The sequence below is a fragment of the Equus caballus genome, chromosome 23 (assembly GCF_041296265.1).
Source record: "Equus caballus isolate H_3958 breed thoroughbred chromosome 23, TB-T2T, whole genome shotgun sequence".
Taxonomy (NCBI): domain Eukaryota; kingdom Metazoa; phylum Chordata; class Mammalia; order Perissodactyla; family Equidae; genus Equus; species Equus caballus.
Genome location: NC_091706.1, coordinates 47,450,392 through 47,474,906, shown reverse-complemented (window position 1 = coordinate 47,474,906; position 24,515 = coordinate 47,450,392). Strand labels below are relative to the sequence as shown.

Sequence of the window (24,515 nt, the reverse complement as noted above, 5' to 3'; positions counted from 1 at the left end):
TTTTTTAAAATGCCTGGTGCCTCCAAATGTTCTGAAGTTCATACTCAATATGTAGTGTCCACTTTGGAATTTCTTCTGGATGAAAATAAATGAGCAAGTGGAACGCTTGTTAGTTAAAATCAAAAGCACAAACATGTACGGCCCTTTCAGAAAGCAAAATGTCTGTAGGCATCACTGGACTCCAGCACATCTTTACTCTGTTTTCTCCCTCCAGCCCTTACCATCCTAAGACGCTGCTTCACCACTTCCTCAAGGAAGCATGAACAGGAGCAAATTAAGTTTCCGAAAGTAAAGTTGGATCCTGTTTAAGTAGATTAGAGTCTGGCATACCATTTAACTTTATCAGGCATTTAAAGCGGAGGATGTACACTGTAGCCGGCTGTGACTTGCCAATTAGCTGGGCTTTCCCCACTGTTTCTGGTTTGGCAGGGACGAGGTGGTTCACCCTGCTGCACTGCTGCCTGCCAAGGACACATGGCCAGCTCCCGGCTTCCTGTCTTCCTCTTTGTGTCCTGGCCTTGCCTTCCAGGGAGCTGCCAAGACAGCGTTGCCAAAAATCTTCCTTCAGAAAGGTCAAGCAACCTCAAGTCACCTATGCCAATATTTGTGTTTTCTTTTTAATCCTTCTGTGTTCGACTTGGAGAAAAGTGTACAACTGACCCTGCAGAGAGTGGAACCTGGGGTCACTTTGGATCTTGGATAAAGAACAGAGCCCAAAGAATCCCTTGGCCAGTCAGGGTCTGATGCTTCTAGTAGAATTCTATTTAAAGCTCTGTGAAGTGTGATAGAGTTCAGAATGGTTCAATGTGGATTTGGATTTAGTTTGCTTTTTAGGATTCACTATACACATGTGATTTTTGGCTGAAGCTGACTCCTGGTGCATCACATGGCAGGGAGAGAGAGAAAAGTTGAGACTGGTCTTGGCTTAAGAATTGCATTTTTGTTTGTTTGTTTTTTGAGGGCCGTGTAGTCGCATGCTACTTTTTGCTTTCCAGTTTGGTGTCTGTGTCCATGTAAGCAGTCTGAGAACAGTACACAAGAGAGTTGACTGGGGTGCCTGTTGCAAGTGCCACTTTCTTGGCCCCAGCACTGCTGTACGAGTCATAGCCACTGGGGACGAGGTCAAGGAATCTGAATTTTTAACAAGCGTCTCGAGTGATTCTGATGCTCACTAAAATTTGTGGACTGAATGTGTCGCTGAGTGTGAAATAAAAATAAGGCAAGTAGCGTTTATTGTCACCATACGGCACATTGTTCCACTTGTCTCTTTCAGTTAATCTTTTTAGAGACCTAGAGTTTCATTTGGATCTTTAGGTTGTATGCAAACCAACAACAGCAATCACTTTTAAGAAGATTGAAATTTTTTAAAAAGCTAATAATATAAGAAACTTTATCCAATTGATTTTCTCTTATTTGAAGCCTAAATTTTAAGATTTTTAATAGGGCTTTTCCCATGACACGTGGGGCTACCACAGTTTGGCCACAGCTCTGGCAGGGCTCCCTCCCTGTAGTCCACTGTGAACGATGCTCCTTGGGGGTGTGCAGTGGGATGGGTTTAGTGGTACCTCTCATAAAAGGAAAGTTCAGTGTCTCTAGTATGTCATAATGCAAAGCAGTTTTCTTCTCCACCTTGAAAAACTTCCATTTGAGGAATATGGAGCTTTTAAAGTGTCCAAAACTGAGCCACCTACTAATTTCCGTGACTGTTGGCATTTAATCGAGGGGACACTCTCTGTTCTGCCTGTAGACTCAAGGAAAGTTCAGCATGACCCAGTGTTCTCGTTGGCTTTTCATGTAAAACTGTCCACAGCATTTTCTTCCTATGCTCAGTTTAAATTTTCTTTTGTGCCTTGTGGTGTGCTATTGTTGTTGGTAAGGGTGGTGCACCCTTGAACCGTTTTTGTCCTTGTTTTGTAGCATTCCTAGAGATAGGCCCAGGATACCTTTGTAATTTTACTATCTTTTTCTAAACTATTCCCCAAATTTGCTGAAAAGCTGCAGCCTCGGGGGCACCTCTGCCTTTCTGACATGACTAACAAACACTACACTGATTTGGAACACATGTTCTGTCAAAGTTTACCTCTAGCCTTCAGTTCCAAATTTGCAACTTCAGCATCTTCCATTGAAAAGAAACAGCATATTCTTTCTTAAACTCCCCCTTTGCCTCCCCTTGAACCATAGTCTTTTATAACAGTAATAAGGAAATGTGGTTATGGATATAATTGCCATGAGGCAATTGTACCCTAGAGGGCTGGCAGAATTTTCTTTTCTATATCTGAGAGCTGGGCTCCATCAAGAAGCTCCATTTGCAAATAACTCAATTAGAATAATAACAACAGTGTCTTTATTTTTATGGCAAGTTTCCCTATAGAGATCAAAGTGCGTTGGAGACATCCTATCAGATTCATTGTTCTAATACCCCAGTGGACTGGAATAAAAAAGTTTTATTATAGCTCGTTTGAGATAGGCAATTGAGGCAGAGAGAGGTTAACTGACATCCCAGAGGTCACAAAGAAAGTCAGTAGGGGAACTGGAGTGAAAAATCAGGGTTTCCTGTTACTCTGCAAGTGATCAAGCTACATTCTTTCCTGGCCGTTGTAAAGGATGAGAATACAGCACAACCTCTTTTAGGATTGCAAAATAGTGTAGGTGAAAGTGCTTTGAAAATTGTAAAGGTGTTGTTGTTATCTTTACCACTTAGTACAAATGGCAGGTAAGAAAGAGCCTTATTGTCATTATCTAGTTGTTCAACTTACACGACATGGATTTTGCAAATTCGAGATTGATTGGCCCCAAACTGTCAGTCATCTTGATCAATAATGAAGGAGTAATGAAAAATTACATTTATAATTCTGTGTTAAATAATACATTTAAGCATCTTATAGCTCTTTACAATTCTTGAACTTAAAAAATTCCATGAGATTGAAAACAAACTTTGAACAGATTAAGAAGCCAAAGATCAAAGTTTCTCTGGTTAAATAAGCTGCCTGACAAAAAACTTATCCAAGCAGTCTGATTTTTTTTTTAAGGTTTTTACTTATAGGTTCCATAGTTCTGAGAGTGGATGGGATGAATTTAGGCTCTATTTCGTTTTTAGTGAGAATACGAGAATTGGGAGTAAAATTGCTACTAACCTTCCAATCTGATTTCAAGGAGCCTTGGAGGACACGTTCTCTGGGGAGGAGACACAATTCACTTGATGTTCTTAATTACTGTTGTTTGCTTTGTGGTTAAAGGTGGCGTGTTTTGGGGTAGGGCTGTTGCTCCCCAAGTGTCCCGTGTGCTGGTGTTGGGGAGGGACAGGAGTGGCAACATTCCCTCCCTTGAACAGGAATCCCCTTCTACAAACTAGGTGCTGAAAAATCAGAAATGCCCCCAATTTTATCAGGCCTTGCCTTCTAATGGGGAAAAATGTCAAGTTAGGTGAAATATAAATACATGGGTTTTAAAGCTGTCTCTTCGATTTTCCAAGTTCTAGAGTGTGTTCCTATTTCTTCCCTTTAACCCAAGTAAATGAAGCTGTCTTCCACTTATCGTAGAGCCTCCCTGTGGGTCTCAGGGGAGGAGTAATGGCCCTGAGACTTTATCTCATCATCACTGCGCCTCTTGTTGTGTCTTAATGCTTAATGAATGTTAAGCTGCAAACAAATCCAGGTAAACAGGTGAACAGGAAGTAAAGTTCAACCAGTGTGAACCTGTTTGTAAAAGGACATAGGAAGAGAGCATCCATCTTAGGGGAGCCCTTTTAGCAGGGCCAGTGGACAGAGGGGATGGGTACTATTCTCTACCAGTTGATTGCATTATATCAGCAGATTTATTCCAGTTTTGGTAATTTCTGAATGATGTTAATAGAGAATTTCAAATATTATTATTAATTTATATTTTCTAAGGAAAGTTTAAAAATCACTTTCTTAAGCATCCCTTCGTTTTTCTTTGAAATGCCCTCACTGGATTCTTGGGCTCTTTTTCCCTCTTTCGCCTTATCTATTGTATTTTGGTTTTCATGGTATGACACACACGTCCATAATACCACAGAAGATTCCTGCCCGCTGAAAAGAAAGCTGAGCAATGTTGTCACTTTAAAAATGCACAGGTCACTTTGAATGGGAGCCTTATCTGAGGAGGAAGCTTTGGCTTGGGATCCAGATTGGGCTAACCTAACTTTTGTATTTAAGTTGGGTCTGGAGCCCTGACTTCATTGCAGTCGCTAATATTGCCATTGGGTAAACAAACCTAAATAAATGAGAATGGCACAGCAGCACAATAAAAGTCTTCTCATTTATAGTTTGTATTTTCAAGCAAAACCCAGAAATTATCATTTTCTTTGTGATTATTTCTCTGTTTCATGTTCTTGCAAAATTAGTTGGATTTTTATCCCATCTTTATTTCATTAGAGTATTCCTTAGCCATAGAGTTTGCTGAAAAATCGAATATTTTGTCAGTGAGATGTAAAATGACAAGCATTTTTTTTTTAAATAGCTGTTGCTCTTCATTGCATTTCTTAAACAGTGTCACAGGAGGGAGAAGTGCTGTACTCCTCTCAGGCAGGTGACAGCTTTGCAGGTTGGTGATGGAAACTGAAACATCAAACCTTGCTGTATTTGTTAGCTGGTTCCAGTTCTGCTTAGGTCGGTTGTACCAAAAGTCCTTCACCTCCTCCAGGAGTTGAATTAATGGCTTCAGTCCAATTCTTGGGCAGAGAGACTCCACAATTAGCCCTCTCTGGCACCTGCGTTGGCATTCTCAGCCAACATGCCAAGACTTAAGATTTCCTTCCAGGTCAGGCATAGCACATTGTGGAGAAACCTAGGGGATGTCACACCTAGAGATTTAATCTTTCCATGAGTGAGTGAGTGACAGAGAGAGAGAGAGAGAGAGAGAGAGAGACGGGGAAGCTGGGTTGAGGTGGTATGGCCCACCTCCAGTGTTAAAAATATCATTTGCTTATGAACTGTTTCACTGTTATTTTGTTCCGTTATATGTGCTGTGACATTTGTAAGTGGATGGAGATTTTGTGTTTATTGGCTTCCCACCAAATCTTCAAATACATTGTTGGAAGGTAGAGATTAGTTCTTCTCTGCTCTATCACCCCATTTCTAGGAGGGTGCCTCTTTAAACCCATTTCTGGACCAATTACATCTGTCATAATTTCAGTTATCTGTTTAGTATAATGTAAACAGTTCACTTTCATTTGTTTTATCTTGCCTTTAACTGAGTTATATATTTCTATGTGATAGTTCTTAAATCACAGAATTCATGTACAGAGTACATTGGAAGAACTGGGGCTAATTTCTTATTTCTTATTGTCTTTTTTTGAACTGCAACTTATAATGAATGTTTAAGTTTAGGAAAATATGTTTGTAGTGAAAAAGCTGGTTAAAATTTAGATTCACTTTCTGTCTGGCACTAGGCTTCCTGCCCTTCACCCCTATTACCAAAGAAACTCAAGGACTATTTCTGTCTTGTGGTCTCAGCATTATTCCTGTGGTTTTTAGTGTGTGTGCAATAAGTCTATTGTCATGTTATGGAGGTTGTCTCCTAGCTTTATCCATCGCACTATAATTTTCTCATTAAAAATAAAAGGGAGGAGTGGGAAAATGCAAAAAAGTGGAAATTATTGCTAGACTGAACTTTTTGATCATTTGTTGCTTATTTAGACTATAACCTATTTTCTTTTTTCAATTAATATTTATTCAATTAAATTTACCAATTTTGCCTTAAGTGGCATAGACTGGCTAAAATAGATTTTAGGCTCAGATTTTAAAAGATTTAGTAAATATGATTTTCGGATGATACAATCTCCATATGCTCTTCGGTGGTAACGATCACAGACTGGGACAATACTGTTTAAAAGACATGAAAATAAAACTTTGGGGCATGAGAGTTCAAAATGTTGGAGAGGAAACACAGGGACGTGGTCTTGCAGTGCAGGGCTGGCAGCTGGGTGCACCCACCAAGCACCAGTGTCATCCTGTTCAAGTTTCATCAGAAAAAGTTGGCAACATGTGAATCGCTGCTTTATGTTCTCCATGATGTCACTTCCCTCCAGTGGGGCTGTTATCCAGCACGCTGTAAAACATCAAGTATATCCATGCTCTTTGCATTTGTGATTGTAAAGTTTGGGCATTGTGAGTTCATCTACTTCCCTATACGTGCAAACATAAATATTTTTATCTCCTATTTGTGGAGTATATTCTAGTAAAGTGTCACAGATTATGTAGTTCTCATAGAAGAAAGTACTTTTGTCTATTCTGATTTTATGACTTTTCCTATGTGAAAATGCCGGATGTCAAGTGAGGTTTGGTGAAGTATTTGCTAGAGAAAACAGAGTAATGTGGAAATTAGTTCTCTTTTCAAGTGTGTATTGTTCTTATGTTGATGTATATTGGTGTATATTTAAGACAACCGTTTGATTATCTGCACGTGATACTGTTAGCCATTCAGACAACTGATAAGCAATTCAAAGTTGTTTGTGTCATGAGATATAAATAAATGTATTGTGTTCTATGAAAATAATCAGAGTCATAATTGATCCAGTCATGTTTGTAGGGAAATCACGTACACAAGAAAAAACCCAAGTGTCTTGTAACTTGTTAAAAGTTAGAGAGAAAGACTAACTGCAAGATGGTAAAGAAGAAATAGTAAACTTGAGTGGGTAGGTGGGAGTATCAGAAGATCTCCTGGAAGAGACATATTTAGAGCTCGGCACCGAAAATCAGAGTAATTAATTTTTTTTTAACCTTGATTATCCTTATGCACCAATATCATGCATTGTAAAAGACTTCGGGATGTAACGTTTTATACTTAATACTGAGTGGTGGCAGTAGTTTCTCACCTTTTTTATGGGAATCATAATAAATAGTTGAAGTTTATTAATATTCTAAATGATATTATATTTAATCTGTCTAATACTGTTAATTGTATTACCTGACATTTTTTTTAGATGAATATGTCAGACTTCAGAAAACACATATATCTGTCAAAATCTAGAAAAATAGAGCTCCTACCAGAGTCCAATAGAAAGAATTTCATGGGGGGGGCGGACCAGTTACAATGATGGTAGAACAGGTAAAAGGCCAAATGGGCAGTGAGGCAACCCAGACATTAGTATCGGCAGGAACCCACTACCACAACTCAGGCTGGAGGGGAGAAGGGAGAGGTGGTGTTACCAGAGTCTTTGAGCCAGAGCTGCCTAAGGGGAATGGGGACCGTAGAGAAAGGGACCCATCCAGTGGAAGCTGGAACCACAAAGGAGACCTAGCCATCACTTGAAGACACCTGTCAAAGCAGAGAGAAGGGGAGAAACAGCTCCCCTTCTTTCTTCCTACCCTCCAAATTCCCAAACTCCTGCAGGTGCTTTCCTTTGGTTGGACCTAGCCTGAAACCAGTTGTTCACAGAGCTAGGAAATGTAGTTTGCAGGAACAGAGTGAGGGATGGCTCTGAGGACAAATGACCACTACATAGCCATTCTGATTAGGGGGTGGGGTGGGGGGATGGAATTGCGGTAGGTTCAAAGCATTACTTTTGTGGGAGGGATTAAGTTTATCATATCAATTTTTTTACTGGCCTGGAGTTGCTAATTTTTTTATCCTACCAGAAAATTTAGTTTATGATGTTTCCTCATAGCATTATTGTTAGATGCTTGTGAAAATTCTCCATAAATGATCATGTTGGTTAATTTTCAAATTTTAACGTACTTTAAATGTCAGGAAGAATTTGATCTTCTCTAATTAGAACTAACCTTTAAAACCCAAAACAACAGGTGACAGGCTCAATTGTTCCAGTGGCAGTTAGCTCTGACAAAGAATTATAGGCCACCTCTTCCTCCCCTTTTCCATCTTTTGGAGGTACCAAGAATGGACAGGGAAAAGTTCAACTGCCCTTGTAATCAAGCACTATCTACAACTTGGAAATAATGATGTGATTTCTTGGTTCTTTTGTGATTTTTTTGGAGGTTGGGTATGCAGCATAGTTTGTTTTTTGATTGGAAGGCAACGTCAGTTTTGAAATGGCAGCATAATAATCAATTTGGAAGATTGAACATCAGCCATGTGTAATGTTATGTGCAGTGAAAATAATCTTCACGAGCATGGGAGATGAGTCTGTGGTAAGAAACTTGAAGTTGGTCTGTGTTAAAATTTTGTCACATCTGGAAGGCATTTGATGTATAAAATTACATAGGTTTGATACCATTCAGAGTTGAGACATATGGATGGGACATTATGCAGAAACTTGTTCTTTTTCATACTCTTTAGATTTAGCTTAGAGATTTTTGAATCATAAGGAGTCCATTTGAATCTCTATTAAAGATAAACTGAGTAAAATGACAAAATGGAAGGAATGTTGAGCACATGGTACAGAGCTCTTCACCCTTACATTCTCGATTCCCTTCTTAAAATGGGTAGCCAGTGGACATGCCTCACATCATTTTGTTCCCGTTTCCCAAATAACCATGGTAATGTGCAGTGGATTCCATGGTAAGCTTCTATAATAGGCTCTGTATTATTCCTGGTGAAAATTAGCTGTATTTTTAACTTTCCTCTTAAAACGACCATTGGAAAGAATATTGACCCATAAAATTATAACAAATCTTCATATTTCTGTTGGGTTGCAAACTTTTCAGAGTTCTTTCAAACATATTCACTTGTTAGAATAATCTTGATCTTCTCTTAAAAAAAGAAAAAAATCATGTCAACCATTTGTTTTTATTTTATCCATAAAATTGAGTTACTTTCCTCTCATGCATAGTTTTAATTTGCAAGAGGAAGTTACTATCTCCTCATTTGTTTCCTCATTTTATCCTTCTTCAAAAATGTTAGTTCACATGATATATTATTCAAGTAGTTTTCATTCCTGCTAAATTAGCTTTTGCCCTGAAAACATGGGGACACAAGTTCTTTAGACCACTTATCAAAGAATCGTTAGGACATCAGCAAGTTTCATTTTATCAAGTGACTTCTCTGATTTTTTTCCTCCAATAATATGATAAAGTTATTTTATAAACAAAAGCAGAAATGAATGTCTGACATACAAATCTACTTTACCTTGGTAGAAAGTATATTATCTTTGTCTTACTTGATTACTCTGCTAATCATTATGCATCTTTGATTAAATATATACATTTATTTTTATATAAATATATCATCATAGACTTGAGTCATGATTTAATAATAAAGCAAGGGCTAGTTATGAATCATATATAACTAATAGGGTATGTAAAAAACCCATTCAATTTCTTGTCTCTAAGCTCACATAATGATTTAAACATAAACATTTTAATGATTTGGCAAGTATCTTTTTACCTAATGTAATGGAGAAATCTATTCAAGTAAAAAATTTCTTTTTAGGAACACATGCCTTAATGATAAAATGAGCACTGAAAAAATAAGAATATGACTTTTTGGTCATTGACTGAATTAGTTGCTAAATTTATATTTGTCGAAAGGTTGCAGACGCTTAAAAAGTAGAATATGTGTAGATAATAACCAAGTAAAATTTATGATTGGCATTACTGGCCATTTATTATAATTTGAGGAAGATGAAAGATGTTTTAAGTGCTATCAGCCATCAAGGCCTTGTTCACTGTAAAACAGTGGTTATTTACTCAACAAGTGTTGCTTGAGCATCTGTTATATGCCAGGAATTGTGCTAGGTAGTGAGTAAGACTAACATATATCTTGACCCCGTGAATTTTGCCATCAGCAGGAAAGCTGCACACTAATCCTATCCTTTAATTACCCATGTTGTTAGTGTTTTCAAGAGGAAGTGTCGAGTGAAAACAGAGGAGGACTAACTGGGCGGAGTTTTTTGGGAGGAGGTGGGGTGAGAATTAAACCTTAGAGCATATTTTTTAAAAAAAAAAATCTTAGCCTTTCTCCGCAAATACCTGTGCGTATTTTCACTGTTGCATGGAGTTTTTTCCCCCCTCTTATTTCTAATCCTGTTGGAAATGACTAAGGCTAAAAACTCTTACCTCTTCTTTATCCACTTGTAAGTGATTGGGCAAGATGAAAACTGATTCAGGCATGAAGTGGTTTGCCCAGGGTCAGAGTACAAGTGGTTGGCAGTTACTGAATGGAACCCAGGAGTTCTGACTCTCCGGAGAGTTTGGAATAAACATGTCCTACTCCCTGAGAAGAAAAATTGCCAATGAAATATTAGAAAGTCTTGTGTCTGGTTTTAATCTAGATATAGAATATTAAATTTTAAGTTTTGGGAAAATGCAAGAAACGACATAGCACAAAAGGGCCATGTGTACACAGGAATGCGGTGTGGGTAGAATTTAGAGTAATGTGTGAAGACCCCAGGACAAAATAAAGCTGATAAGTAAGTCACTGTCCCAGGCAGTGTAACAAGTGCTGCTCAGGACTTTGGAGGTAAAAGGGTATTTATTTTTCCATGCTTTCCTTTTAAGAGAAAATTTAAGACTAATAGGATCATAAACATTGCATTTGGTTTATGTTGACATTTTGCATTGATTTTTCAGTTTGCCTCCATAATTATGTTCTTGAGTCTGATGATATTCTGGTTTTCATTTCCAGATTCATATTTCACCAGCATTCTCTATGCACTACATACCTTGCTATAAAATGCAGGTTTCTTGGTTTCCAAGAAAAGGAAAAAAAAGTATGTTACAGAGTATAGCTGAAATCTGCAATGTCTCCCAGATGGGAAAGACAGAACATTCATCTCATCTTTTCCTACTGGATCTGGTCAGGTTTTGGAAAGGACTTCATTGTCATCATGTGGCGAAGCGCATTGGCAAGTTGTTCCTTAAAGGGCGCAGTGGCGTGTTCATCTAATATTGTGAGATATGGGCCGCATTTATGAAAGATTATAAATCTTACAACTCTCTTCAGAAACTTAAAATACAGCTGGAAGTGTTTTGCTTCCAACAAACATGCAATCTTCATAAAATTGGAAAAGAAATGTTTTGAATAAATAATGTTTTGGTTTATTTCCCTCTAGTGCGAGAACTATTTTTTTAGTCAAAATCATGCCATAAAACTCCTCCTTCCTCAACACTAACACCCTTGCCTCTGTATTTATATTTTGCTGGTGCATTTAAATTTTTTTTTTAAGTATGCCAGATTGCTTTGCCTTGTTTTTAAAGATAGAAAACTGGATTTGCTCCCAGGGACTCTTTCCCTAACTAGGCCAGTTTAAAAACTAAACAAGGATTGAGTCAGTTAATTAATTTAAATGAGATTACAAATCAAAAACATATTACGCAATCTTGATTTAATTACCGCATTTTATTTACTTAATTGAAAACACGCTGGAGAAAGTTAGCAATCTTGACAATGACCAGCATGGCGTCTTTGCATTCTATAGGCTAAAGGCATCAAAAGCAAGACGCGTGGCTGATCCTGGTTGTGACCTCTGGTTCACTCAATCCCTGGATCAGTACAGAGTCATTGAACTTAACCTTAGTCCAGAAAGGTCACATAGAATTATCCCTGCTTCCATTTGTGGAGGTTTCGGGGCTAGTTAATGAAGAAGTACAAACCGCTGGCCAGAGATGTTGGTAAGTTTAACACATTTTGTGCAGAAGTATTTGTATCTGCACTGGTCCCTAGTCCCCTGGCATGGACGGGTTTGGTTTGCTCTCATTATGGGTATGTGATTTTTTTTCTTTTCTTAAATTTCAGTGGCCTGTGCTTTTTGGCTAATTCCTTGTGGACAAATTTGGTTTTAAGCCCAAACAAATCCTTATTTTAATCCTTGAGATAGGGTGCTTTGTACCTAATCCTCCCGTTAAGCAAAAATAGTGGCTCTGTAAAAGAAAGCTAGGGCCAGCGCTGGTGGCCCAGTGGTTAAAGTTCGGCTCAGTCTGCTTTGGTGGCCCAAGTTCGGTTCCTGCGTGTGGAACCACATAACTCGTCTGTCAGTTGCCATTCTGTGGTGGCAACTCACAGAAGAACTAGAAGGGCTTACAACTAGGATGTACAACCATGCACTGGGGCTTTGGGGGAGGGGGAAAAAAAGAGGAAGATTGGCAACAGATGTTAGCTCAGGGCAAATCTTTCCCTGCAAAACTAAAAAATAAAAGAAAGTTAAATAATAGAACTAGTAGAATATATAGGGATAAGAAATAGAGGATATATTACATGTCTACTTTCTTGTTCTATGTTTTTCTTTGCTTAAGTTACTTCATCTGGAAGGAACCTCAACATAGCAACCTCTTTTAAAACTACGTTTTGCTATATTGAGTGTTATATATATAATTTTTATTTCTTTTGGTGAGGAAGATTGTCAAAGTCCTGAGCTAACATCTGTTGCCAGTCTTCCTCTATTTTGTACGTGGGATGCCGCCACAGCATGGCTTGATGAATAGTATGTAGGTCTGCACCCAGGATCCAAACCTGCAAACCCTGGGCCTCCAAAGCAGAGCATGCGAAATTACACACTATGCCACCAGGCTGCCCCCTATATTTTAAAATCATTGTTAAGGGAGATCTGAAGGTATAGGGCTTCAGATGAGAAGTAATATAGATTAAAAGACATGATTAAGGGGTGGCCCAGTAGCATAGTGGTTAAGTTCAGTGTGTTCTGCTTCAGCCGCCCAGGTTTGCAGGTTTGGATCCTGGGCATGGACGTACATACTCATCAAGCCATGCTGTGGTAGCATCCTACATAGGGAAAAATAGAGGAAGATGGGCACAGATGTTAGCTCAGGGCCACTTTTCCTCAAGCAAAAAGAGGAAGATAGCTCAGGGCCAGTCTTCCTCACCAGAAAAAAAAAAAAGCCATGACTAAAATATGTAGGAAACCATTTCTCCCGAATATTATTATGGCTCTGCAAAACTATTCAGAGAGTTTTAATTTCTCTTTCTGCTCAGAACTGGGTTTAGGGGAAGGGGTACAGACTCAGCATAAATATGTCAAGGACTCTGTTAGCAAAGCAACAGAGTTCACCCTCCTCATGGATAGCTGGCTAACCAAGTTTTGCAATGAGATGGATGTCACATAATGAAATGTCCTATTAAGAAGAGATAGAGAGACAGAAGCAGAAAGAGAGAGGAGAGAGAGAGAGAACGAAAGAGCATTTTCCTACACGTTTACATGCTTGTGAGAGATAAGGAAAGCACTTAGTTTTCCCATGTTCTTTCTTTGTGTTATTCTAATAAACATTTAATAGAAGAGAAAGAAAATATTGTAAAACTATAGTTTTGTGTCACCTCAATGGATGAAGCAGTCCTCCATTAAAACTGAAGCTGTATAGTGTTTTAACTGTGCTGGAGAAAAACATGGCAAATTATGTAATCGGAATTGTGATTAAATAAAGCTAACTCTGTAAATCCCGAGGAAATCGGTCACTGTGGAAGTAAACTGCCGAGAGGGAGGCAGGACTCTTCGGGCAAAGAGAGATGAAGAGAGACAGGGAGGTTTGCCCAGGAAGAAGAGTTTTTTCCCCCTTCCCTTTAAAAAGGAGGATGTTTTTATCTTACCTTTTTGTGTTCCTGTTATAAAAATGCATGCATTTGTAGCCCTTCCCTCAACTTTCTGTATGATTCTTACATCTTGATTTTTCTCTTTAAGTGACTCTTTCTGCCATGCTGTATATTTAATTTGTAAAAATATACTATTGTAGTATGTCGGTAATTAACAATGTTTGGGAGAGAAAGAAGGGGACTATTCTAAGCCTTAAAAAAAAAGTCTCATGGTATTCTTTAGTTGACAATGGGCTATTTCTTTACCTGCTTAAAGCAAAGAAGTATGACAAAGGGGCCCTTTATCACATGATGACTAATTTTAGTTCTAGCAAGAGGCTATCTGTAGGTTAACAGGTTACAGTGTGGGTTTCATTTACTCTTCTGGTATCCCTCGATAGAAAAGCTATATTGTTAGAGAGCCATAGAATTTTAAAGCCTGAAGGGAACCTGACAGGTTACCTTGTTCAATCCCTTCTTCGCACCAAAGTGACTATAAATTAAAGTCATGCCTCTCAAATGTGGTTTTCTCGTTGATACGCAAGTCGCGGTGTCGGAGAAGAAAATGAATTCCTGGAGTAAGTTGCATCTTGGAGTAGAAAGATAGCTTATATGGAAAGGTCATTAAAAGCTTCTTGGCCTCCTCCTTGCAAACTACGGGCCTGCTGCCTGCACCCCCACCAAACATCTCTTCCCTTTGTAGGAGAGAGCCAAAACTTAATTTCTGACTCAAAACACTTCCTCTTATCTACCCTCTCCCATTTCCAAATATTCCTTCAGAAAGGAAGGGAAGCAGAACTGAGAGACTCAGCCCTGGGAATTGGGCATCTAGCCCCTTTCCTTGTCCCAAAGCTTTGTCTATTTGACTTCTAATGTATATGTCTTCACAGAGGGGGCATGCCTCGTCTTTCTTTTTTGCACACTTCTGTAGTTTCTAGACAAGTTTTCTATTCATTGGATTTCCCAACCAAATGCGTCAGGCACTGTACCAGAGATAAGGGCTATAACACTAAATAGGGCAGCGTCCCTGCCTTCATGAGTTCAGCATCTAAGAAGGATGACCTCAACATGGAGGACTTTAGGGAGAAAAAAGAGGGACACCCTGTGCAAAGACTCAGGGCATCAAATGTAGGTGACACATGCAGAACTGAAGGGCTAAGGTATGACCAAGTTGTTGGTAGGACTCAGATCAGGGGACCTTGAATGGCATACTGAAAACTTGGAGTTTTCCCTCTGGGTATTTGGACTACATGTAAGAGTTTCAGCAGAGAAGTAGATTAATCTGTTTTGGGTTTTCAAAAGATCGCCTTGGTGGCAGAGTGGAGTATGTACTAGAAAACTGTGAAATCTGTTCATTTTTCAACACTGTGTTCTTAAGGTCACCTCCCTCTGATATCTTTTATAACGTGCTCTTGCCCATCCATCTGGAGAAGGACCAATTGTTCCCTCTTGATACCTACTCATTTATAGCATCTATCACAGTATATGTTTTCATTTGTAAATTTCTATCTCTTTGAGCAGCCTCTGAGCTTCCAGAAGGCATAGAATGTATATTCTTCTTTTAAACAATATTTTAAAGGTCATTCTTATAAATTACATGGAAATTTGAGATGCGTTTTTGGAGAATCTATTATGTTCCAAATATCAGCAACTGCAATATAGAAGGAGCTCCGTAAATCTTATTGATTCTCATTTAATTGATGCTTACGTTAATGACTTCAAAAAGTCTTCACAGTTTTGATGATCCACCCACATCAGATAATTGAGTTCATCCACCCTAGAAAGTTAGTGTGCAATAACAGATATTTAACAGGTCATTATTTATTTTCTTATCTTATATATTTAACAAACATTTTATTGGACTTCTACCAGATTATCAGTAAAACATTAGAATTTCTTATGTTTAGCAGAGAGAATACAAACTAAATTTGATTTGGAGTCGGCCCTTTATTTTTTTGGTGAGGAAGATTGCCCCTGAGCTAACATCTGTTGCCAGTCTTCCTCTTTTTTCTTTTCTCTCCAAAGCCCCAGTATGTGGTTGTATATCCTAGTTGTAAGTCGTTCTAGTTCTTCTATGTGGGATGCTGCCATGGCAGGACCTGATGAGCACTGTGTTGGTCCCTACCCAGGATCTGAACTGGCAAACCCTGGGCCTCTGAAGTGGAGCATGCAGGCTTAACCACTCTGCCACGGGCCGGCTGCAAGTTGGCCCTTTTATAAAGCATCAGTTAGTGTATAGACTTTAATGATAATTATTTCCAACTTAGGTAAAAAGAATAGCTAAAGGTTAAGTTTTCATGTCCTGCTTCCGTGGCCCGGGGTTCGCTGGTTCGGATCCCGGGTACAGACATAGCACTGCTTGGCAAGCCATGCTGTGGCAGGCCACATATAAAGTGGAGGAAGACAGGCATGGATGTTAGCTCAGGGCCAGTCTTCCTTAGCAAAAAGAGGAGGATTGGCAGCAAATGTTAGCTCAGGGCTAATCTTCCTCAAAAAAAAAGAATAGCTAAAGGATTTTTAAGTTTCTGAAAAAGGTTTTGAATGTATTGGTAAATGGTGGGAAAGAAGAGGGAGATTAGGGGAAGGTAAAGTTCCCAGAAAGCAGTTAATCTACTGAAAGAACATTTAGTTTTGCATGATTTGAGGATTGCATCATGACCGCTCAAGAAGCAGTGTGTCTGAATGGGTGGCCCATCTACAGAATAGATGTTTTAGCAGTTGCCACGTGACTTTGGACGAGCCGTTTAGATCACTTAGTTTCCTATCCCCAAATCTTTCATAAAATTGGGTCACTAGGGAAACCTGCTCACTCCTTAGGTAAAGTTTAGATGTTAAAAGAGCCACAAAAGATTCGCTGCCTTTTCAAAAGGAGCAGATGAAAGGATTGAAGAAAAGTTGGTAAAGGTCATGTTGGGCTATGAACCTTTTCTTATTCCTGGGGAATCTTTAACCTGGGGGAGGAGAAATTGATTGAGTTAAAAAAGTAGCAGTTTAGAAATAACTTTAAGTAATTTTTTTCTAGAAAAAATATAATGTGTTTAATTCACACTTTTCAAACATAAACAATGGGGAATTGAGATTTTTCTAAGTATGCGATACAAAATGTGTTTCACTTCTACATTGTGTCCAGTCAAGTCAGAAGGAGGCAAAGAAACATAGAAAATACAGATTGAGATGAAGGGAGAGAAAATGAGATATGGAGGGAATGACAGCGGAGGGATCCAGATCTGCTGCCTTCAAGACCCATTCTCCTCTTGTTTCTCCACTGCCTCCAAATTTTTCTAGACTCAAGACCCAGCACGCTGGGCAGCTCCCAATCCCCATTCTTACCAGCCTTGTTCCTCAAAGACTTCAGTCTTTCGGAAGGTAATTTTCATCCAATGGCTGGTATCTGCTGCCTTTTGAGCATGACAGCTCCTGAGACCTCGCAGAGGCAGTAGTGCCTTCCTGCCTTTTGAGGAAGGTGGGACTAAAGAGGCACATAGGAATTCTCAGGAGGGCACGTACTCGTCCACGTTCAACTGATTCGCCACAGAACTTTAGATGCTTGCCTTGGGTTGGACAGAATTTAATCATCTCCTTTTTCTCCCTGAGAGATAGTCCATTAAAATATTAATCATTTTTTGAATGTGGCCTCTATGTTTAATAATATCTTTCATTGACTGATTGTGTAGGATGTGTCTGACCAGTGCTTGATGCTTTATCTAATAAAATCTTTGTAACACTTCTATGAGGTAGATGGTATTATAGTTTTAAAGATCAAGACCCCAAGGCTCTAAGAGTTAAGTAGTTTTGCACAAGATCACACTACTAGTGAGGGACAGAGTCAGGATTCTCTATAGCATATTAAGTACACACACACACACACACACACACACACACACACACAGAAGACTTGAGCAAATGATGGAAGTGGTTAAATAAAACCTTTGGGTATAGAGTAATTTGACCTAGGTGGTGAATTGGAAGGGTTTTAGATGTGGTCTGAATAATTCCCTCTCTGAAGTTAACCACAATAACAGTTCATTTTTGGTTTCTCTGCCAACTGTGACTCCCTAGTTACTTCCTTTTCCAGCGGTTGGAATTAAGTGACCAATATAAGGTGACTAAGAGTTAAGAGTAGATTGTAGAGTCAGGATTTACAGTCTGGAAAGTAAATGTCCTCGTGCTTGCTCCCTGAGGGGCCCTCTTCTATGTTTTTGGGATCCAGTATATGTTATTTTACTTCAGGAGAGGGCACAGATTTGGGAGTGTGAGGGAAAATCTGCCATTGTGTGCCAATAAGTACCAGATCATTCTAGAAAGGGGAATTCTTATTAGACGCAAGTGTGTGGCTCAAATTTAGATCTACTTCAGCTTTCCCTCAAATGCCTGTGGTTGTAGTAATTATATTTTTTCAATTGAAGAATTTGGTCTGCAGTTGTTGGAAAGAGGGAGAAAAGGTAATTTGCAGCAGAAAAGAATAAGGGTTCCCAAGCAGGATGTTGTGGTAACGGAATGCCATTGTTCTAACTGAGTAATGGAAGACACTTTCGTTCTTTACTCTGCTGAACCCAAATTCTAGCAACCAGATGTTGGGAAAGAGTTTTATGATACCATTTGGAAGTTGACTTAATTAAAATGCTAAGGCTCATGTAGAGTGTAAACTCCTGCCCTTTGATGACAGCCTTAACCTGCTTCATGTTGTGTCATCATGAAGGTGGCGCTAGCCACCTTGAGTATGCATGTCTAGAACTCCATAAATGTGGAGTAGCTTTAGAGAGAAAAATAAAGCATGGAGGCACTCTGGTAAGTGGACGTGTTATGCGTTAAGTAGGAACTTCTCAGAATGTTAGAGTCACTTGAGAAGTTAAGCTGGATTGTAGTATTAATACTGAGGGACGTTTGTCAGAGAAAGTCAAGGCAGAAATAGCGGAGGCTATAGCAAAATAATATAATTAGTCATTTTTATGTAACTGTCACACACTCCATGCCTGGAAAGTGGCCAATGTTGTACCATCTTTTATAGGAATGTAGAAAGAGAAAGATTGAGCTCCTAAGTTATAAGTCACTGAGTCTTGCCACAATTCCAGAAAAAGTAGTAGAATTCATGGGAGATGGCAGACAAGTTTTTTAGGTAGTACCCAACTCTCTTTGACTCTGCAGGAGACTCTAGGCAGAATTCTGACTGCAGGAGTAGGCCCTACCAGTTTCTTTACTTTCATTTTGGGGAATCAGAAATAAATTGGAGGATAATGTGGGAATCACAAAGTGCATTTGCTGAGATTTCATAAAAACTGTTCTAGGGCAAAAAGAAAAAGCCAATTAAGGAAATGGGATGAAGGGGAGCATTCTGATCTTAGCATTAAATCTAGTTAGCAGGCATGAGGCAAAGGGCAGAAATAACCAAGTTTTATACAGAAAGAAGCTAACAGGATGTCCTTACATTTAATAGTAGAAACAGCAATTGCAGCACGTGAGTCACTTACGTGGAACAGCACAATAACCCTGCTGAAAAAACCAGCAGGAGATTTTTCTGCTTGAATAAGACTGGATCCCTGTCTTAGGTACACTGGCAGCGGTTCCGGGAGGAGACTTGTCTGTGGCTACCTATCACATTCTGTTGAAATTCACTATCAAGTTCAAAATTGCCTTTTCTAGGCAAGCAGAGAAGGCTGCTGAATCTGAGCCATCAGTTCCTCCGGCATTTACTGGAAGCCTAGTGCTTTCACAGCCATGACCGGCACACTGAGGAAGACACAAAAGAAGTAGACAGAATCTCTGCCTCTGCTTAGGAGCATGCAATTTAGTTGGGGAGACAAAGCTTAAATACTAGAACCAATAAAAGAAGATTACAAAGCAACCTGCAAGTAAGTATATAATAATATGGGGCAAATGACACAGATAAATGCAGAGGAGACATGGAGGAAAGAGGAGTGAGCAAAACACAACACTGTCAGATTAGTTAGGAAAGCCATGTTGCCTAACAGTAGTATAGTCTCCATGTTCCTTTCTGTGGCATCGACGAGAAATAATGTGGGATAGGAAATTCAGATCTACTACATTGATCCCTTCCTCCTTATCTGCAGATTGTGCCCGTCTATCACGGATGGAAATTAAATTGATCCAACAATTTGCTCTCCACAAAGCCACGTTGGTTTCTACCTAGTAATTTATGCTTTTCTTGGTGTTTGCAAATCGATTGCTATTATGGGAGGCAGACAAATCTGGGCCTGGATCCAATAGGTTGGGGGATTATTGGAGTGGATATGTGTGCATGCACATGAAATCCTGGAAAAACGGACTCTCCTTTCTGTGTATTTTACTCATTAAATAAAAACATTTTCAGGTTTTTTAAAGCATGTTTAATTACACTCAGATTGCATTTTTAGGGAATGGATCTGCTTTATTTCATATTGTTCCTGACAGGCCCAACCTTCCAACCACCTTCACTGGCTTTGTAGCCAGACCTTTTGTTTCAAACAAGCCTTTCTCTACCCCAGGGATATTGTAGATCTATACTCTTTTCCTTTTGACATAGAAATACGTATAGACATTCTTCTAGTTTGATAAACAAAATGTAGCTCCTGAAAGGCTTGGGAAAGTATACTTTCTTTAAACACTCAACTTCATTGTTGTACCTTAAAAAATTTTTTTTTCCAAGTCCTTCTGCGGATTGTGAAATTCTTTCAAAACAAATTAAAAAGAAAACATTTTCTGTGATTTCTTTACAGATTCTGGACAATCAGGAAGTCCAAGCCACAATGATCCTGCCAAGAATCCTCCAGGTAAATATGTGTTCCAGGACATTTGCGATCTGACATTGTTGGAGAACAAAGGTACCACTGTATAGATAAACACCCCATAATTGGTCAGCTGCCTATTTTGTTCTGGCAGGCAGGTACGATCAGGACAAGATGTGATTCTGTTCAGGCCCTTCACAGTGGCAAATACTTCTGTACTGTCGTCATGAGAATGTACCTCATCACCAATGTTTTAATTTTTGTTGGTGTTTTTTTGAAAATGAATATGCATGTGTTTTAGTTGCGTATCTTTCAGGTGCTAAAACGTCATTGTTGTTTGAAAAGCCAAAAAACCTTTTAACCTTTCTTTGAAAAGGCACAAGAGAAAGTAAAAATTTCCGTACTCTTGTTATAGGTTATCGAGTCACATTACTTTAAAAGGGGGATTGTGGTGGTGGTTGGTTACATTTTCAGTGAAAGATTTTTGCAATCGGGTTCTTATTCCATAAGGTTTTTATTGGATTCCCAGAATCAGGAAATAATGAAAGCAGGACTTTTCCTTTAGTATAATGTATGCCAAATACCCTCTTTATTTTCAGAAGTTGTTCCAGATCTGAAAATGGGCTTTTATAACTTGGCTGTCTTCATGGTTTTGTTGCTCCTAAATCTGAACATGTAGAATTTTGATGTTAATTCAAGAGTAGTGTCTTTCCTCATAAGATAAAACTAGTGTGAAGAAGAATTTCTAGTATTTCATATTCATAAAAATTTTAATTATATCTGTGGCTTTGCTAAAAAACTTGCTCTAAGAATAAAGTAACAAAAACAAAACAAAACAAAAAACCAAACTAACCACACATGGCCTCCACCTCCCAGAATAATCTCATCTATCTTTTCATTGAAGATAAACCAAAAAATTGATAAAATGTAATAAAAGTTTCCTCAGGTAGACTTGGCTTTCGGTCCGTAATCGTTTGATATTCCTTGTCATAATGCTTTGCTTATGTGTGGTAGAAATACCTGAAGAACCCCTAAACCACAAGAAAATATGTCAGACCAGTCTTGTTTTAAAATGTTTGAAAGATACAGAGTGTTAATATGCAAGTAAAAATGAAGTCAAAACAATATATGTTTCCTGTCTGAGTCTTGCCTGTATTTTGTTCTTCATTTTTATCTTAGAAAAAATTATCTTTTTTCTAACTGCGTATTAATTTATTCTGTATTGTACAAAATCATATTGTTTGACAAAAGTAGTATATACTTCAAAAATAAGTTCTAACTGTATATAGATTTTAAAATCTATACTAAGTTGATTTTTCTTTGATTTCATCAAAATCATTTAATATTATTACAAATTGATATCAGAACATTCAAAAAACTGAACAGTTTTGAATGTAATTTTCAGTTAAATGTATCATCTTTGTGTATGTGTGGATGGGAGATTAGAATCAAAAAGACAAACTATTTAGAATATAATAAATTTTGTCAGAAATTTCCTGAAGTTGAGAAGATTTCATTAGCTTATAATATCTTTAACTTGGCTAAAATTTCTTTTTTTCAGTTGACTAGTTTTTTCTATGTAGCATAATAGCCAAAGTGAATTGTGTCAAAACATTTTTTATAAACTTCCTCATTCATTTTACAAAGAATTGGGGGAGACCTTTAGTAGAAAAAGTTGATAAGTATTATAAGTCAGACTAAACAAAGGATATGTTCTTTGCATTTGAATGACAGCTCGATTTGAAACTAATAAAGCTGTTATTGTTTGAAATGCATTTCTGAACATGTACAGAAAGAATTATGCTCACTTAAAAATATTCTCTACTTGAACTGAATGAATAACTTTTGAATAGTTATGTAATGACAGAATTCAATTTTTCAATATTTGTCTAGAAGCTTGGTTAAATTTTTCTTTTGCTGCATTCGATGTATCATCTCTTGATTTATTTGTCTGCATGTAATATGGCAAACAGAGGTGCTGGCCTGGTGGCATAGAGGTTAAGTTCGCGTGCTCTGCTTTGGCAGCTTGGGGTTCACGGGTTTGGATCCCAGCTGTGGACCTACATACTGCTCATCAAGCCATGCTGTGGTGGCATCCCACAGACAAAATAGAGGAAGATTGGCACAGATGTTAGCTCAGGACCAATCTTCCTCACCAAAAATAATAAAATAAAAATAAATATGACAAACAAATAATCAAGGTAGAACACCTCTAATTTTTTTCTTTTCTAAAAAATTTTCTTGGAAATCTAACCTTTTTGAGAAGTATGTCTTAAAACTGGGATGTTGTAGATAAGTGCATATTAAAATTAGTTGAATACTGTGTATATATATAAATCGTACATCAATTACCAGTTTTTTAGAGTTAGAATATAATAAAACATATATAATACCAAAATTAAATGGTATATAATTAGAATTTTCTGTGATGATCCAGAAGCATTCCATCATTTTAACATACTTTGTGTATCATTATATTATGGACTTAACATAGAGATTATTAAGGAATTCTGTTTGATGAAAGTAAGAGTTTACTCTGTAATACCTTGAAATAAATCAGATCACTTAGAATATAGAATAGTTTCTAATTTGAAATGCGAAAAATCAGAATTTATTAAGGTTTTGTAGTCAATTGGGGATAAATTATACTTATTATTAAAAGCTCTTTTAATAAGCATAAGCATGTGTGGTATTTTAGAGCATAATTTATCGTTAGGAGGTTCTTTTCATGTCTCTGTTCTGGCTTTGGCTGAAATGTGAAATCTCCGAAGTTCAGATTCAGAAGAAGGCACAATGCGTTTATGGGAAAATTCAATTTACTATCATAAGTAATGAAACAGTCAAATCACTTCGTTGCTTGTATTATTATCACAAAGAGAAACTAAACTTTGGAAAGAGATCACCTTCATAAGAGTTTGATAGTTAATGTAATTTGAAATTTAAAGACAGATTTCATCCTTTTATCAACGTAATGTAAAAATGTCATAAATAAGTTAATGCTATTAAATGTGGAGTTCTCATTTATATATCAATCTCAAAGTGTAATTGCTAGTATTTCAAATATGTTTATTAAATTATATATTTATCATTTACTTAAATTTTTATTTTATTGTTAGTTTAATTTTCCTTGAATTTTGCTAAGTAAGTATGCACCCTACATAGTCCTGTGATAGAATGTAAAATGCGGTATTAAAAATGTCTACTCTGATTGCAAAAACAAAAAAAAAAAGAGATCACCTTAAGTGCCAACACATCTACTCCTGTGTTTGAGAAGAGATGGCAAAAATTCACGCCCTTTTGGAGATAAAGGTCTTTGAAATCTGTTCCCCACTGTTGACGTGAAGGTGGAATCCCATCCAGTCCTCCTATAAGTACGGATGCAGACACCCTCTAGTCTGGCTCTTCTCCAGCCTCAGACATGACAGTCTGACATGGAGACTACCTCCTTGCTAATTCAGAAGACCTTCCGAAGGGTGACCTTAAACCTCTTCAAACTGTCGTATGGACGTCTACAGATAACCTTTAGGTGTTTGTGTTTTTTGCTTGAGGAAGATTAGCCCTGAGCTAACATCTGTGCCAATCTTCCTCTATTTTGTGTGTGGGATGCCTCCACAGCATGGCTGATGAGTAGAGTAGATCCACCTCCAGGATCAAACTCACGATCGTGGTCTGCCAAAGCAAAGCACAAGTAACTTCAATCACTCAGCCACAGGACCAACCCAAGATAGCCTTTAGTTTTTACCTTGTGTTTCTTAATTGAGATTAGTGCTTAGTCAGCAGATTAAGCACAAGAAACAAAAGCAACACACTTTTGGGAGGAGGGAATATGATGTTCATTATTTTAAAAGGATTTAAGTAGTTTGTTGTTATTTTAAAAAGGATTTAAATAGTCTTTATGGTATGCCTTATACTATTTGTGATTTAATATTTTGTTTGTATTCTTTGTTACGTGGTGGAGATGCGCACCATAATCTCTTCAGGGCTAAGATGCTGTAAAAGTCTGATGGTGCCCAAGGGCATGACATTGTTACTTTGGTCAAGAAGCACTAGGCCCCTTCATTTTTTACAGTGCACATTTCCCCTGTTTATGATGGAGTCAGAAGTTATATGTTTATATTCAGTTACTTCTTTTTGAATATTAAATTAATCCCTTCTAAGCAGGAGAACTATAAGAGTCCTCTCTCAACTATAGCAGACAACTGTTGTGGGCTAAAGAAGACTAAACCATTAATTTGGGTTCCTAGACCTATTTCCAGTAATTAAAAACTCCTCAGCCACTTTCAGGAATTGTGTGATTGGATTGTAATCTTTTTTGTTTTTTTTAAAGATTGGCACCTGAGCAAACAACTATTGCCAATC

At 37.9% G+C, this 24,515-nt stretch overlaps 1 protein-coding gene across 27 annotated transcripts in view; it reads left to right on the top strand.

Moving 5' to 3' along the window:
* Positions 1–24,515, top strand: part of NFIB (nuclear factor I B) — a 417,384-nt gene that overhangs the window by 305,969 nt on the left and 86,900 nt on the right. For all 27 annotated transcript variants that reach the window (XM_023627371.2, XM_023627361.2, XM_023627362.2 and 24 more), the window contains one exon: positions 20,148–20,201. In XM_023627371.2, coding sequence (XP_023483139.2) covers positions 20,148–20,201 — 54 coding nt within the window. The remainder of the gene's footprint in view (positions 1–20,147; positions 20,202–24,515) is intronic.